Source organism: Hemitrygon akajei, chromosome 6 (genome assembly GCF_048418815.1).
Source record: "Hemitrygon akajei chromosome 6, sHemAka1.3, whole genome shotgun sequence".
NCBI classification, from domain to species: Eukaryota; Metazoa; Chordata; class Chondrichthyes; order Myliobatiformes; family Dasyatidae; genus Hemitrygon; species Hemitrygon akajei.
Genome location: NC_133129.1, coordinates 171885135 through 171902809, shown reverse-complemented (window position 1 = coordinate 171902809; position 17675 = coordinate 171885135). Strand labels below are relative to the sequence as shown.

At 42.1% G+C, this 17675-nt stretch overlaps 1 protein-coding gene across 2 annotated transcripts in view; it reads right to left on the bottom strand.

Moving 5' to 3' along the window:
- The window catches only part of csrp3 (cysteine and glycine-rich protein 3 (cardiac LIM protein)), a 44596-nt gene that overhangs the window by 11254 nt on the left and 15667 nt on the right, over positions 1-17675 (bottom strand). The window contains exons 2-5 of one of the 2 annotated variants that reach the window (XM_073049767.1): positions 15290-15380; positions 11658-11797; positions 7764-7932; positions 1733-1859 (exon numbers count right to left, since the gene is read on the bottom strand). In XM_073049767.1, the coding sequence (XP_072905868.1) occupies positions 1733-1859; positions 7764-7932; positions 11658-11769 (408 nt within the window). In that variant the 5' untranslated portion in view covers positions 11770-11797; positions 15290-15380. The remainder of the gene's footprint in view (positions 1-1732; positions 1860-7763; positions 7933-11657; positions 11798-15289; positions 15381-17675) is intronic. The other variant, XM_073049766.1, reaches the window with a different exon arrangement.

Sequence of the window (17675 nt, the reverse complement as noted above, 5' to 3'; positions counted from 1 at the left end):
TATCTTGCGCGGTGGGGGTCTCTAATGATAGATGCTGCTTTTCTATGACAGCATTTCGTGTAAATGTACTTAATGGTGGGGAGGGCTTTAGCCATAATGGACTGGGACCTATCCACTACTTTTTATAGAATTTTCCACTCAAGGGTATTGGTATTTTTCATACCAAGCTGTGATGCAACCAGTCAATATACTCTGCACTACGCATCTATACAAGTTTGCCAAAAAGGGTAAGGGTAAGACGAAGGAACATATACCAATCCTTATAGAGGGATCAGAAGTGGAGAGAGTGAGCAGCTTCAAGTTCCTGGGTGTCAAGATCTCTGATGATCTAACCTGATCCCAAAATATTGATGTAGTCATGAAGAAGGCAAGACAATGGCTATACTTTATTAGGAGTTTGAAGAGATTCGGCATGTCAACAAATACACTCAAAAACTTCTATAGTTGTATCATGGAGAGCATTCTGACAGGCTGCAGAGGGGCTACTGCACAGGACTGAAAGAAGCTGCAGAAGGTTGTAAATCTAGTCAGCTCCATCTTGGGCACTAGCCTACAAAGTACCTAGAACATCTTTAGGGAGTGGTGTCTCAGAAAGCCAATGTCCATTATTAAGGACCTCCAGCACCCAGTGAGATGCCCTTTCCTCACTGTTACCATCAGGTAGGAGATACAGAAGCCTGAAGGCACACACTCAGCGATTCAGGAACAGCTTCTTCCCCTCTGCCATCTGATTCCTAAATGGACATCAAAGCTTTGGACACTACCTAACTTTTTAAAAATATACAGCATTTCTGTTTTTGCACATTTAAAAAAAAAATCTATTCAATATACGTAATTGATTTACTTTATTATTAGTTTTTATTTTATTTATTATTGTTTTTTTCTCTGCTAGATTATATATTGCATTGAACTGCTGTTGCTAAATTAAAAAAATTCACGTCACATGCCGGTGATAATAAACCTGATTCTGATTCTGATTCTGAAGTTTTAGATGCAATACAGAATTTTTGCAAACTCATAAGTAAGGAGGGGCACTGCTGCACTTTCTTCATAATTGCACTTTACATGCTGGGCCCAGGCCAGGTCCTCTGAAATAATAATTTAACGTTGCTGACCTGCCTGATTTGCTGTGTAGCTCCAGCACTTTGTGTGCGCTGCTCAAGGTCTCCGACATCTGTAGAATCTCTTGTGTTTAAGATGTTGAGGCTGCCATAAGCAGATCAATAAGCTCTGGAATGCTGTGTACACACACTGAGGCAGCACAAGGACTACATGCAGTATCCATTATCCAATTCCCTTTTAAAATCTCTGACTGTCTGTCAATCACACATTTCAAAAGGGAATCGGAGCACGATCAGTGGGCCAAATGGCTTAATTCTGCTCCTATACCTTACGGTCTTAAACAATTTGTAGGCTATAGGGAAAGAGGCAAAAGGACTAATTGGGATAAAGAGCCAGAATGGCTACAGTGGGCAGAATGACTTCTTGTGCGATGATAATCAGATAATTCTTTTAATATTTAAACATATCAGCTAATCTGTTTCTGGTTTTCTTTTGCTTAAGCATAAAGATTGAAGATTCAAAATTGTTTAATGTATTCTCTAGCACACAAGGGTAAAGGAGAACAAAACTTTTGTTATTTTGGATCTGATGCAGAACACAAAAAACACAATAAGATAAAGATCACAATAATAATAACATACAAAATACAAAATAATAACTTTTTTCATACCTTCCCTCCTCCAATCACCTTCTCAGCAGCGTACACCGACTGATTACATCTTGGACACTTGTCGGCACCACCAAACTTGTGGGCAAACTTAGAGGAGCTGGGATTTGGAGACTGATGAGGTTTGACCCTTGGAAGGGGAAATAAAGAGAGGTTAAACTCATTGGGCTGAAGGGTGTCAATCCAAAATGTTGACACTTTATATCTCCCCATAGATGCTGCCTGACCTGCTGAGTTCCTCCAGAAGTTTGTATGTGTTGAACACATGGGGTAAAAGTTTGTCAAACAGTGTATCCCAAAGACATACAGGTAAGGATTAGTGAGATGCGGGCAAGCTATTTTGAAGTTGGAAGTGTGGTGACTCCTGTGGTCTGCCCAGCACAATCCAAGCTGATTTGATTTCATGCAAATGAGACATTTCACTCCATGTGCTTTCTGAGACTGAGTGTGTGTCTTCAAGAATATTCCAGACATACCTAAACCAAAATCCATGGATGAACCAGGTGATCTGAGGGCTAGATCTGTGTCATTCAAGACCAGTGATCCAAAACTATACAAGAAGTCCAGCTATGTAAGGCTACTTTAAGAGTGAAAAAACAATTTGGATTGAAGTTGGATGTCATGTCAGCTCTGGCAGGGTTTGCAGGCCATTACCTCCTACAAGGCCGAAACTAACATCATGAATGACTGTGGTGCTCCCAGGTGAGCTCAACACCTTTTATGCATGCATTGAAAGGAGAATAAAACTACCCCTGTGCGAATCTCCACAGCATCTGATGACCCTATGATCTCTGTCTCGGAGCCCGACATCAGAATATCTCTCAGGAGGGTGAACCTCGCAAGATGTCAGGCCCTGATGGTGTACTTGGTAGAGCACTGGAAACCTGTGCCAGCCAGCTGGTGGAAATGTTCAAGGACATCTTCAATCTCTGACTGCTGGAGTCAGAGGTTCCCACCAGCTTCAAAAAGGTGTCAATCATGCCAGTGGCTAAGAAAAGCAGGTGAATTGTCTCAACTATTGCCCAGTTGCACTCACGTCTATGATGATGAAGTGCTTTGTGAGTTTAGTCATGGCCAGAATTAACTCCTGCCTAAGCAATGTCCTGGACCCACTGAAATTTACCTATTGCCAAAACAGATCTACAGCAGACGCAATCTCACCGGCTCTCCACTTGGCCTTCGATCACCTGGACAACCGCAATACCTACGTCAGTCTGCTGCTTATTGAGTTATTGAGCTCAGCTTTCAACATCATCATTTCCTCAATTCTAATCAACAAGGTCCAAAACCTGGGCCTCTGTACCTCCCTCTGCAGCTGAATCCTTGACTTCCTCATTGGAGACCACAGTCAGTGCAGATCAGAAATAACATCTCCTCCTCACTGACAATCAACACTGGAATATATTACTGCTTAGCCCACTGCTCTATTCTCTCTATCCCCATGACTGCATAACTCAAACACCGTCTATAAATTTGCCATTGACAGCCTTTTGTTGGCAGAGTTTCAGATGGTGACAAGGAGAGAGATAAATCAGCTGGTTGAGTGGTGTCACAAGAACAACCTTGCACTCAACAGCTGTATCACTAAGGAATTGATTGTGGACTTCAGGAAGGGGATGTCGAGGGAACATACACCAGGCTTATCGAGGGATCTGCAGTGGAAAGGGTGAGCAGTTTCAAGTTCCTGGGTGTCAAAATCTCTGAAGGTCTTTCCGGGGCCCAACATATTGATCCAATTACAAAGAATGCACGACAATGGCTATATTTCATTCAGAGTTTGAGGAGACATGGTCTGACACCAAGGACTCTTGCAAATTTCTGGAGATGCACCATGGTGAGCATTCTAACTGTCTGGAATGGAGCGGTAACTGCACAGGATTGGGAAAAGCTGCAAACTCAAGCAGCTCCATCATGGGCACTACCCTCTCCAGTGATGCCTCAAGAAGGCAGCATCTATCATTAAGGACTCCTATCACCCAGTACGTGCCCTCTTCTCATTGCTACCATCAAAGAGGAGGCATAGGAGCCTGAAGACACACATTCAACATTTTAGAAACAGCTTCTTCCCCTCTGCTGTCAAATTTCTGAATGGACAATGAACCCATGCATACTACCTCAATATTTTTTGTTCTCTTTTTGCAATGTTTATTTGATTTAATTTTAAAAATATATTTCTTATTATAATTTATAGATTTTTAAAACAACAAATGTTGCAACATATGCCCCCGATATTGAGCCTAATTCTGATTCTGATGTTTTGATGCACATGTGATATATAAACCTAATCTTGATCTTAAATGCAACAGGCACAATAAAAAGGGGCTATTAAACTGAAGGCAGTGGACAGAGTTTCCTTAATTTGAGTGTATGCAAGATATTTTACAATGTCTAACTCAATAGTTGCACACAAATTATTTTGAATAGAATAAATATCTTCCATAAAGTGTTTTTAAAATGTCCTATATTCTTTACAAAATAAATTCATTTCCCATAAATTTAACTTGGAAATGCTAAGATCAATAAAATCTTTCCCTCTCTGCTGGAAAGCAGAAAGCGTCTTCGTCTATCTGTGTTTTTATATTTGTGGTGATAGAGATAGCTTCAGAATTCCCTTGGTTAGGGAGCAAAGATCCTGATTCCATAAATGTACAGGCAGAGATCTATTACAGGAGTTTGCAGAAGTGATGGATACGGATTTAATTTCAACATTTAAGGGGAATTTGGATAAGTACGTGAATGGGAGGGGTATGGAGGGCTATGGGCCAGGTGCAGGTCAATAGGACTAGGCAGAGTAATAGTTTGGAATGGACTAGATGGCTGTTTCTATGACTCTGTGACTTTGTGGATTTGACTTCCTTATCTAAACAACAAGGGTAAGTAACTCATCCGTCCTGCAGTCTGTATTCACCTGTAAGGTGTAACTATTGCATGGATGGGGTGAGAAAACAGTGTCCCTTTAAACACACCAACAATTTCAGGGCAAATGCCTGCTTGCTTAATTCACTCCAAAACATCTTGAAAACATTTCTTCAGAATTGGCTCCGTCACCGGAGCAAACCTCACAATCGCTTGAATTGCGGTTGCTACACAAGCTTCCGTCAGTGGCGTGGTACCTTTACTTCCACGCTCAGAAAAGGGATGGAGGCTTTGTGGACAGTGATCACAAGATGGACTTCTGGCTGAGTTTGCCTGTCAAGGCACTCTAGCCTGCGAAGTTACCCCACAAACCAGACTCGGATTCATGTATTTATCACGTGGACATCGGAACTTACAATGAAATGCATCATTTGTGTTAACGACCTTTTGAGAACTTGGCCATTTTGATGTAATTTTAACAGTATTCCAACACAATGTGTTTGACCACTCATACTTATCAGTAACTCTACTCAGAATACATATAGACAGAAAGATGCCAGAAAATGGCCAACAATATCATGAAGGAACCCAACCACCCTACTCGTGGACTTTTTGTCCCACCTCTTTCAGGGCGAAGGCTACACAGCATCCACACCAGGACCACCAGACTCTAAAAACAGTTTCTTTCCCAAGCAGCAAGGCTGACCAGCACCTCCCCCCACTAACCCACCATCTCTATTTTATCACCTCTTGTCACAGTCACCTTACGTACAGACACTCCTGTATCTAGCGTCACTTTATGGACATACAAGTATTATATATATATAATACTGGGCAGTGACCTTCACCCCTGGTTAAACATGTTCAGTGGCAATGCCCAAACACAATTTAGCACATCACAGAAATCAGCTTCTTCTCCATGGACTCTGTCGACATTTCTCACTGTCTTGGTAAAGTAGCCAGCATAATCAAAGACCCTATCTACTCCAGACATTCCCTCTTCTCCCCTAGCGCATTGAGCAGAAGATACAAAAAGCCTGAAGCCATATACCACCAGGTTCAAGGACGGTTCCTACGCAACTATTAAGGGATTATTGAACACAGTAAGGCAGCGATTAGCATAACGCTCTTCAGTACCAGCAGTTACCAATTGGTGTTCAATTCCCACCACTGTCTGTAAGGAGTTCTCCCCGTGGCCACATGGGTTTCATCCAGGCGCTCTGGTGTCCTTCCACATGTCCAGTTAGGGTTACTGAGTTGAAGCTATGCTGTATTGGTGCCAGAAGCATGGTGACACTTGCAGGCTTCCCCCAGCACAATCCTCGGACTGTGTTGGCTGTTGACGCAAATGATGCACTTCACTGTACGTTTCGATTTTTCACTACACCTGAGAAAAATAAAGTTAATCCTTCATCTTTATTCAATAAAATAGACTCTTGACCTCACAGTCCACCTCTTTATGGCACCTTATTTTCTGCCTGCAATGCACTCTCTCCATAACTGTTAACACTGTTTGGCATTCTGTTATGTTTTCCGTTGTTCTACCTCAATGTACTGATGTGATGGAATTATCTGTATGGATAGCATGCAAAACAATGTTTTTCTCCTGTACCGTGGTATGTGTGACAATAGCAAACCACTTGTCTAACAGAAGACACTTGATTTGGCTGTAACACACCATAGAGGTGGAGCTGTTTAGTTCATATGTGTCATCTGACCATGAAACAGGGAATTAATTGGTCAGGGGCTGGTGAGTGATTTCCTTTCTTGCTTCCTTCACTTTTTTCGGGCCAACTTCCTCTCACCCTCCCCAAAAGGAGGTTTACTGCTTTATGGAGTAGGGTTCGTGTAGTTTGTCTGGGTAGATGGGAGATAGGAAAAGGGATTGTTTCGTTGGTATTGTTCTGTTGCTGTTGTTCCGCAAACATTGTGGGCATGCTATGTTGGAATCAGACCATGCGACACTGCTGGCAGGCTGTCCCTAGCTCATAGACTCATAGGGTCGTAAAAAAGTACAGCACAGAAACAGCCCTTTCACCATTCCAGTCCATGCCAGACCATTTAAACTACCTAGTCCCATTGATCTGAACCTGGAACATAGCCTTCATACCCCTCCCATCCAGGTATCTAACAAACTTTTCTTAAACGTTGAAACCGAGCTTGCATGCACCCCTTGCACTGGTAGCTCATTCCACATCCTCACGACCCTCAAAGTGAAGAAGTTCCCCATCATGTTTCTCATAAATCATCCTTCAATTCTGTTGGTATTAATGCAAATGATGCATTTCACTGCATGTTTCGATGTAAATATAATAAATAAATTAATCTGAACATTTTATGCCACAGCTGATGAAGTCAAGCATCCCAAATGCCCTCTTCACCAGCCTCTCCCTCTGTGGTCACCTTTTCAGGGACTTCAGGACTTGTAGGGAATATACCAGCACAGTCTGAGGCTTAGATATTTAATTACAATAAATTAAATTGGATGAATAATGAATTGAGATTTCCATGATAAGCACAATTCTAAGTTATAGGGGACCACAGTTCTGAGTTATAGGGAAAGATTAAAAAGGTTAGGACTTTATTCTGTGGAGTGCCAGAGAATGAGGGGAGATCTTTTTAAAGGTATAAAGAGTTATGAGGGGTTATGAGTTATAAAAAGTTAGATAGGGTGAATGCATACAGGGCTTTTTTCCTTCAGGTTAGGTGAGTCTAGAACTAGAGATTGTAGGCATAGGGTGAAAGGTGAAATATTCGAGATGAATTTGAGGGAATCTTCTTCAGTTGGAGGTTGTTGCAAGTGTGGAACAAGCTGCCTGCAGAAGTGGTAGATACGGGTTCAATTGTATCATACAGTACAAGAAAGGTTTGGATAGGTAGGTGGATCAGAGGGGTTTGGAGGGATATGTACAGGTGTAGATAGGTCAGCATAGACTGGATGGGCTGAAGGGCTTTTGCTCAATAGGACGCTACGACTCAATGGTCACAATGAATGTGACATAAATGTATATATGTACAATTGTTTGAGCCTGCAGCTGAAGGATTTTCACAACTGAATTATGTTGAACTGTTCAATATCCCCTGTTCTTTGTGGCAATGCATCCCTGCAAATTTGATCAGCGATGGGAACAAGAAACAGTGCATTCACCCAATATTCACAAATAGTTTTAACACTTACTCCACATGTTGACTGGGTTGGCTCTCACCAGCTTCGGAGCTGAGCGTTCCCGCACCTTGACCATAGCCATACCCCTTGGGTCCATACTTCTTGCCATAGCAGGACTTACAGTAAATTTCCGCTTCATGGGCAGCCATGGTGGTGCTGTCCAGGGCTTTTCTGCAGGTCACTAGAAAGGGAAGAGAGAGAAATGAAACAAAAGCTACTGCAGAATGAGTTCCTCCAGCATTTTGCTGTGTTACTCTTGATTTCCAGCATCCGCAGAATCTCGTGTGCTAATAACTAGCAAAGGGCCAGAATGAGAAGTCCAGTTTGCATATACACAGAAAGGTATACACAAAAGCAGTTACTTTCCTCAAGCGGTAAGGATGATCAACACCACCACTCATGAACACACCCTTCACACCCCAGCCACCAGTACTTTATCACTTCCTGTCAGTCACCTTCTGTACAGACATTACTGTACCTCATGTCGCCTAATGGACATGCAATCAATCTACGTATATAAGTTCACAAACACGAGGAAATCTGCAGATGCTGGAAATTCAAGCAACACACACAAAATGCTGGTGGAACGCAGCAGGCCAGGAAGCATCTATAGGGAGAAGCACAGTCGATGTTTCAGGCCAAGACCCTTCGTCAGGACTACCTGGAAGAAGAGATAGTAAGTGATTTGAAAGTGGGAGGGGGAGTTACATTTTCAATATTCCAGTCCTTTGGAACCATGCCAGAATCTGTTGATTTTTGAAGGATCATTACTAACGTCTCCACAATCTCTTCAGCCACCCCTTTCAGAACCCTGAGGAGTCAGTTCCGATGAAGGGTCTCGGCTGGAAACATTGACTTTTTTTTTCCTCTCCGTAGATGCTGCCTGACTTGCTGAGTTCCTGCAGCATTTTCTGTGTGTTTATCTGGATTTCTGGCCTCTGCAGAATCTCTTGTGTTATCCAGGGCACAGGTTCATGGACAACCCTTTGACAGCTGACAGAAATGATGGTCTTAGCACTGTATACAAGAGAGCATGTGGGTAATTTTGCAATAAGGTGACCACCTTTTGAAGCAAAGTTAAATTATAGCTATCAGCTCCCGAGACATTGAAGCCCTTTCATTTTGTACTCTGAGCAGTTTCTCAGCTTGCGACCTTTCTTGTTACTTTAGTACATGCTCCAAGATCAGAATCATTTGGGAAAGATTTGAATTAATTATGTGACTATTGTGAACTATTATTAGGCTCGCTACGCCTCTGGGAAGTTCGTTTCTTGTAGCCGGTGCTCAAAGTGCGCAGAAGTTCAACACACATTTATCAGAGACCAAAAGAGTTTCTGCCAGTTGCTCTGATTTCCTTGAACATTCGGAGGATGTGCTAGTTGGTTAATTGGGTAATTGGGTAATTATTGATAAATTAGACTTTGGGTAAACTAAGGGAGAAAAAGGAGGATGAGATTAGTCTGTGGGAAGCTGACTTGGATCTAAAGGACTGAGTATTTTCCTTCTATGGCAGAGTGAGTGAGTAAAATATAGTACTGGTTGTTGTTTACAAGGACAATGCACCTTATGTTCTCAGCATTGTTTATGTATTTATTGGCTATTTATCTATCTGTCTATCCATTTATTAAATCTATTTATTTATTCCATTTATTACATCTATTTTTATTATTTTTCATTTATTAAATCTATTTGTTTATCAATTTATCTTACTTAATTATTTGTCTACTTATTTATTCACTTGCTTAATTAATTGACCTCCTATTTATCTGTTTTTTCTCTTATTTATTGCTTCCATGTCTGTTTGTATATTTTATTTATTTTTGTATTTGCTGTTTGTTTTCTTTTGCACAAGTGGGTCTTTATTGGTCTTTGTGTGGAGTTGTTCATTGATTCGATTGTATTTCTTTGTTCTACTGTGAATGCCTGCAAGAAAATGAATCTCTGAGTAGTATAAGGTGATGTCTACATACTTAGATAATAAATTTACTATGAACTATGAGCGTTGAAAGATTGTACCTGTTGCTCCACTGAGGTTGGCAAACCCTAATGTGAAATGCTAGGTACCAATGGTACTTTCAAATCACATTTCCCTCAAAAGATCAAGCACAACTGGTGTGGTACAGAGGAGTGTGGTAGAGCAGAGGGATCTGGAAATGAAGATCCCTTACTCCTTGAAAGAGGTGTCAGAGGTAACAAGGTTGCAAATAAAGCTTTTGGCACATTGGCTTTCATAAATCAGAGTATTGACAAGAGTCAGAATATTATGTTGAAGTGTGTAAGAAATGGATGAGGCTCAGTTTGGAGTATTGTGTGCAGTTCTGGTCACCTACAATACAGGAAAGGTATCAATAAGATGGAAAGAGCACAGAGAAAAATTACAGGATGGAGCTGGGACTGGAGGATCTGAGTCATAGAGAAAGGTTGAATAGATTAGAAGTGTATTTACTGGAGCACAGGAGAATGAGGGGACATTTGATGGAGGTATACAAAATTATGAGGGGTATTGATAGGGTAAATGCCAACAGTCTTTTTCCACTGAGGTTAGATGAGACTAGAACTAGAGACCATAGGTTAAGAGTGAAAGATGAAATATTTAAGGTGATCCTCAGGGACATCTTCTTCACTCAGGGGGTGATGAAAGTGTTGATTGAGCAGCCAGCAAAAGTGGTGGGCACAGGTTCTAGTGCAACATTTAACAGGTTTGGATAGGTATGTGGATGGGAGGGGTGTGGAGGTCTATGATCCAGGTGCAGGTAGATAAGCTTAGGCAAAACAGTAGTTCAGTATGGACTAGATTGGCCAAACGGCCTATTTCTGTGATGTAATGCTCTATGACTCATTCCTATCCAACAGAAATGATATTTTTTGGGATCTTCAATTTGATGCTGAGCCACATGAAGCGGATAATCCTTTGAGAGAACATCATGCTCAATTTGAGTGATCACACTAGCATCATTTACTTGTAAATAATTACCTAGCTTAAACTCCACTCCCTTCAAATCTAAGTAAATCTACTAATTTACTAATCTGCCAGGCATTGGGGGAGCATATTGGAGCAATTTCTTGTTGGAAATCATAAATAGGAATAAAAAAATCAGACAGGCCTTGAAGTATATGCATAATCTGCTCGCACACAAAAATCACTTAATGCATATGCTGGTGGAAAAATATGATTTGACTTTCAGTTTTAAACAAGATGACATCTGACCAGCATGGTCTTAATTGATAGTCCAACTGTGCTGATGAAGATGATACATTAAGAAAATGTAGTCATGTCATAAAGAATTTCTAATTTTTAATTTCTCTTTATTTAGAGATACAGCATGAAACAGACCCTCCTGGCACTCTGAGCCACACTGTCCAGCAATGTTTTTTTTTGTTCCCCACCTGCCCCCCAATTTAATACTAGCTTAGCTCAGGACAAGTTTATAATGACCAATTCAGCTATCAACTGGTACATCTTTGGACTGTGGGAGGAAGCCAGGCATCCTAAGGAAACCCACGAGGAACGGGGAGAACATACAAACTCCTTGCAGGCAATGACGGGAATTGAACCCTGGTCATCTGTACCATAAACCATTGTGCTAACCACTATGCCACCCCTTCAGTGAGATGTTTTAAGTTAGTACTGGTGTTTCAGGAATTATTTTATTTCATTTATTTCAAGGTACAGTGTGGTTTCTGATCCAACAGGCCCCCATGTAACTTACACTCGTGTGACCAATTCATCTACCGACCCGTGTGTCTTTTGGTACTTGGGAGGAAACCAGAGTAATGGCGGATCCCAATTCCTTGGAAAGCAGAAAGCTGGTTACACGTCGGCATCTGCTGCAGGGTTTGTTTAATTTTTGCTCCAGGGTTCTTTGTTTCGGGAGGGGTGGGGGAGAACTGCTAGCGTGTACTTACTGCAAACGAAGCAGGTTTTGTGGAAGCTTCGGTTGTTGCACTGTATTTCCTCTGCATGGTAGACCGTCTTGTCACAGGCAGCACACTTGGCTCCACCACCCCACTGAGGCATTGCACCAGAATATAAGGGAGGCAAGAAACTAGAGGAGAGAAAAAAACACAAACATAATCAGAAGTTCATTACTACTGATATATATCAAGAAATCTGTTCTTTTAAGGCAGCAATAGAGTGCAATGCATTAAAAATTACTGTTAAGTTAGTGTTGGAAGTGACTGTACCATTGAGAGCACTCTAACTGGCTGCCTCACCAAATGGTACGGAGGGACCACTGACAGAATTGGAAAAAGCTGCAGAGGATTGTAAACGTGGTCAGCTTCGTCATGGGCACTAGTTTGCCACCATTGAGGGCATCTTCAAAAGATGATGCCTCAAACTTAGAGACATAGAAAACCTACAGCACAATACAGGCCCTTTGGCCCACAAAGTTATGCCGAACATGTCCCTACCTTAGAAATTACTAGGCTTACCTATAGCCCTCTATTTTTCTAAGCTCAATGTACCTATCCAAAAGTCTCTTAAAAGACCCTATCGTATCCGCCTCCTCCACCATTGCTGGCAACCCATTCCACGCTCTCACCACTCTCTGAGTAAAAAACTTACCCCTGACATCTCTTCTGTATCCTACTCCCCAGCACCTTAAACCTGTGTCCTCTTGTGGCAACCATTTCAGCCCTGGGGGAAAAGCCTCTGACTATCCACACAATCAATGCCTCTCATCATCTTAAACAGGCTGCATCCATCATTAAAGACCCTCGCCATCCAGGACTTTCCCCCTTCTCATCGGGGGAGGGGGTACAGTGTGCCTAAAAAGCCACATTTAATGTTTGAGGAACAGCTTCTTCCCTTCCACCATCAGGTTTCTGAACGGGCAATGGACGCATGAACACTACCTGCCCATTCACCTCCTCCCTCCCAGTTCCAATCAGGGCCCCAAACAGTCCTTCCAGGTGAGGCAACACTTCACCTGCGAATCTGTTGTGATCGTCTATTGTGTCTATTGCGGACTCCTCCACGTTGCTGAGACCCATCGTAAATTGGGAGGGCCGCTTTGTCGAGCACTTCCGCTCCATCTGCCAAAAGCGGAACTTCAAAGTAGCCAAGCATTTTAATTCCCGTTGCCATTCCTGTTCCGACATGCCAGTCCGTGGCCTCCTCTTGTGCCATGATGAGACCACCCTCGGGTTGGAGAAACAACCCAACCTGGGTCTGACTGTCCTCCAATCGGATGGCATGAATATAGATCTCTCTTTCTGGTTTAAAAAAAATTCCCTCGCCCTCTCCTCTTCTTCTATTATCCACTCTGACCACTTAACTCCTCACATGCCTATCACCTCCCCCCGGTGCACGTCCTCCTTCCCTTTCTCCAATGGCCCATTCTCCTCTCCTATCAGATTCCTTCCGCTCCAGCCCTTTACCTTTCCTACCTACCTGGCTTCAGCTATCACCTTCTAGCTTTGCTCCTTCGCCTCCCCACCTTTTCATTCCGTCTTCTTCCCTCTCCCTTTCCAGTCCTGAAGAAGGGTCCTGGGCTGAAACTTCGACTATTTATTCATTTCCTTTGACACCGCCTGGCCTGCTGAGCTCCTCCAGCATTTTCTGTGTGTTGTTTCGGTTTCCCAGCATCTGCAGATTTTCTTGTTTATTTTTGCTCTCAATTTGTGCAGCTTATTTATTATTTATATTTATTTCTTGTTATAATTTAAAGCATATTTTATGTCTCGCTGCTGTAAAACAGCAGATTTCACGACCTGCATCAGTGATAATAAAACCTGATTCTGGAAAAAAAAGTTCAAAAGATTCATGGGTTCATAGTCCATTCAGAAGTATGATGGCAGATAGGAAGAAATTGTTCTTAAAATGTTGGACACAGGAGGATTGATGCAAGTTATACCCCAGTGTTATTGACCCGCGCAGGGAAATGCTTTTGAATCACTATCCACCATCTTCAGCGAGGAAACAGGTATAAAAATTAGAACAAAAACTAAATTTGGGATGGAATCTCTGTGGGATTTATGAAGAGTGGTTGAAATTGATGGAACTTAACTTGAAGGCTGAAAGGAATTTTACTGTGGTCATAAAAAGTAAATAGAATTTAATACCGTCGGTTGTTTGTACCTGTAGCTTCACTGCACAGAATCAAGTGTAAGGAGCTGACTTGAAGTTACCAGTGACAACAGTTGCTTTCAAATTGCATCAACTTGAATTAATATTTAAATTAATGACTCATAGAAGAGTTAAAATTTGATGCTTAGTTATACCAGGAACTGGATGAGGGGGTAAGTTCAAAGGACATGTGGGGGGGCATCTTTTTTATACACAGAGTGGTGGGTGTCTGGAGTGGTGGTAGAGGCAGAACCATTAGGGATTTTTAAGAAACGTTTAGACAGGCGCATGAATGTGAGGGAAATGGAAGAATATGGACAGTAACACACACAGAACACTGGAGGAGCTCAGCAGGTCAGGCAGCGTCTATGGAAATGAACAGTCGATGTTTCAGGACATGTAGGCAGAAGGGATTAGTCTAGTTGGCTATTTGATTACTACTTCACTTGGTTTGGCCTAACGTTGTGAACCGTAGGGCATGTTCCTGTGCTGTACTGATCCATTGCCTTCATCAACCGTGGGACTGAGTTTAAGAGCCAAGAGGTAATGTTGCAGCTATATAGGACCCTGGTCAGACCCCACTTGGAGTACTGTGCTCAGTTCTGGTCGCCTCACTACAGGAAGCATGTGGAAACCATAGAAAGGGTGCAGAGGAGATTTACAAGGATGTTGCCTGGATTGGGGAGCATGCCTTATGAGAATAAGTTGAGTGAACTCAGCCTTTTTGCCCTTGGAGCGATGGAGGATGAGAGGTGACCTGATAGAGGTGTACAAGGTGATGAGAGGCATTGATCGTGTGGAAAATCAGAGGTTTTTTCCCAGGGCAGAAATGGCTAACATGAGAGGGCACAGTTTTAAGGTGCTTGGAAGTAGGTACAGAGGAGATGTCGGGGTAAGTTTTTTTTACGCAGAGAGTGATGAGTGCATGGAATGGGCTGCCGGTGACGGTGGTGGAGGCGGACACTCCTGGATAGGTACATGGAGCTCAGAAAAACAGAGGGCTATGGGTAACCCTAGGTAATTTCTCAGGTGAGGACATGTTCGGCACAGCTTTGTGGACCTAAGGGCCTGTATTGTGCTGTAGGTTTTCTATGTTTTTATGCTCGAACAAGTTCTATTTCAGAGAAACACATTTGGAAAGTGTCCAAAAAAGAGTGGACTGAGTTTTCGGAGTCAATCCCGGAGCTCTGGGCTCAGGCAAATGAAAGCATCCACTATCCACATCAAGCTCTCTTCTTGCTGCTGCCGTTGAGAAGGAGGTACAGGAGCCTAAGGTTCAGAAAAAGTTATCACCCCTCAACCATCAGGCTCTTGAACCAGAGGGAATAACCTTACTCATCCATCACTGAACTAATTCCACAACCGATGGACTCACTTTCAAGGCCTCTGTAACTCACGTTCTCAGTATTATTTATTTAACTGTGAATCGATCTTCTATTTACTATTGTTAGTTTTTTTTGGTACTTGCATAGTTTGTCCTTTCCATATTGGTTGTTTCGTCAGTCTTTGTGTGTAGTTTTTTTATTGATTCTATTGTACTTCATTTTTCCTGTGAATGCCTGCAAGAAAGTGAATCTCAGGGTAGTTAATGGTGACATTTTGATAATAAATTTACTTTGAACTTCAATGGTCTTGATGCCGGTGCTGGAGTTTTTTTTCTAAAATTCACCCAGAAGTGTAGAGGAAGAATAAGGGGAAAATCCATAAAACAATTCAAAAATGAAGCTAAAAATGTGAAAGCTGTGGTTTTTAAACTGGACCAGGTGCTAATGCAAGCACAAAGCTGATGGCTGAGCAGGATTGGGTATGACAGTGAATGCAGACAGAGGGACAGGTTTGCAAAGGTTAGAATGAGCAAGTCTTGAAAGATTCAAAGATCTGGGCAGGTTAAACACAGTTTCAGTTTAGCTGAAAAAAATAATACAAGCAGAAACATAACCTTAAATCAGAGTATTGTCCAGTCCTGATGCGGGGTCTCAACCCCAAATGTGGACCATCCTTCTATCTCCACTGATGCTACCTGCCCAGTAAGTTCCTCCCGTAGTTTGTTTTCTAACCTCAGGTTACAGTGTATTTGCTGTTTCTTCACGGTATTGTCTAGCTTGCCTTGAGAACTAAAATCCACTAATTGCACATAAAGAGAAAAATTGCATTCTACTTGATGTAATACACCGATTGCAACAAGCTGTATTTTACAGATAATAATGTAATTATTCTTGCGATTAGGATCCAGTAACAGTTATTGTGTTGAGTGTTCATAATTTTTGTATCCAAATAGAATTTATTTGTATTAGCTTGTAACATATTATGCTGCAAAATGGAACATCAGAATCTCGGCTAAAACCTGCCCTGGCTACTACTTGTATGGTTCAATTCCTTCAACGTTATTTAACATCTTCTGAGAATCATCACCTTGTCGTGGTGGAGAGTTTTGTGATGCCGTCTTGAGCTTAGATACCGGTGGGGTCATCCATGGAGTTAAGGTCAAGGGGGAGGTTCCAGACAAAGAGCGCTCCAACCAAGGCCTCAATGGTGGAGCTGGCAGAAGACGATGACGTATCACAATGGCAGTGAGGGGTCCCCAGTTGTCTTGCATTCCATGCCACAGTCAAAGACTCCGTCAGTCTTTAAAGACTGTGGGGTTGCTGCCTCTTACTCAGCCTCCCCACGTTAAATAAAGTCACACATACGAGAGGTGATTGATACGTCCGTGGCCTCAGGTAGAAAGAGTTAATTTTCGAAAACCTAGCACATTTATTTTTCAACATAGTCCCCTCCTACATTTACACACACAATCCAGTGGTCATGGAGCATACGGATCTTGGACCTCCAGAGAGTGTCCACAGCAGGGGTGATTGATAAGTTCGTGGCCTAAGGTAGAAGGAGATGAGTTATTAACTTCAAACTTTCTGCATAATCACTCAAAAAGTTGAACTGTATGTGCATGTAACGAAAGCTGTAGAACTCACTCCTTCTACCTTAGGCCACGAACCTATCAATCACTCCTGCAGTGGACACTCTCTGGAGGTCCAAGATCCGTATGCTCCACGACCACTGGACTAAGTTGAAAAATAAGTATGCTAGGTTTTCTAAAATTGACTCCTTTTACCTTAGGCCATGAACTTATCAATCACCCCTCGTGGGAGGTCGCTGTAAAGGGAATAACTGAACGGGTGAACCTCATGCTCCACTCGAGGCATCGCACAACAACTACTTTACCTATTGCCACAGTTTAAAATGCCAATGTTACCAAAACGTTCTCCCTCCATCCTCTTTTTTTTGTTTGTTTTATATCTCCTGGTCATTGAATGCCATAAAATGACAGGCTGTCAAACAGATACAATCCGAAACTTCATTATCAGCTTGCTGCCATGCTTTGTCAGAGCAGATTGATTCTCACAATAGCTTTCCGTTTTAGAATCCATCATTGGAATTCACACCATTGCTTAGCATAACTGTGATCTTTATTAATGGGGGAGGACAAATGAGATAACTTGTTCAGGAGAACAAGATTAGTTAGGACTCGCAGAAATAAACCAATGAATATTTTATAACCTGCCTCAAGAGTTCTCTCCATTAAAGTACAATCAGGGGAATCTTTCCAGAAATGTGAAAAACAGCTTACAGATCTAATTTAAAATAAGCCCTTTTGTATTCACCATCTAAGTTTAACAGTAAATTGTTCCAGATAATAGCAATTTGAACACCTTTTTAAAAAATGAACCATCTCAAAATCCTGCTGCTTATTCAGTCAGTTAGAATCTCCCAGACAGAGATGGTACACTAGTTTAGTGGTTAGCATGTTTTACAGTGCCATCGACCTGGGTTCAATTCCCGCCACTGTTTGTAAGGAG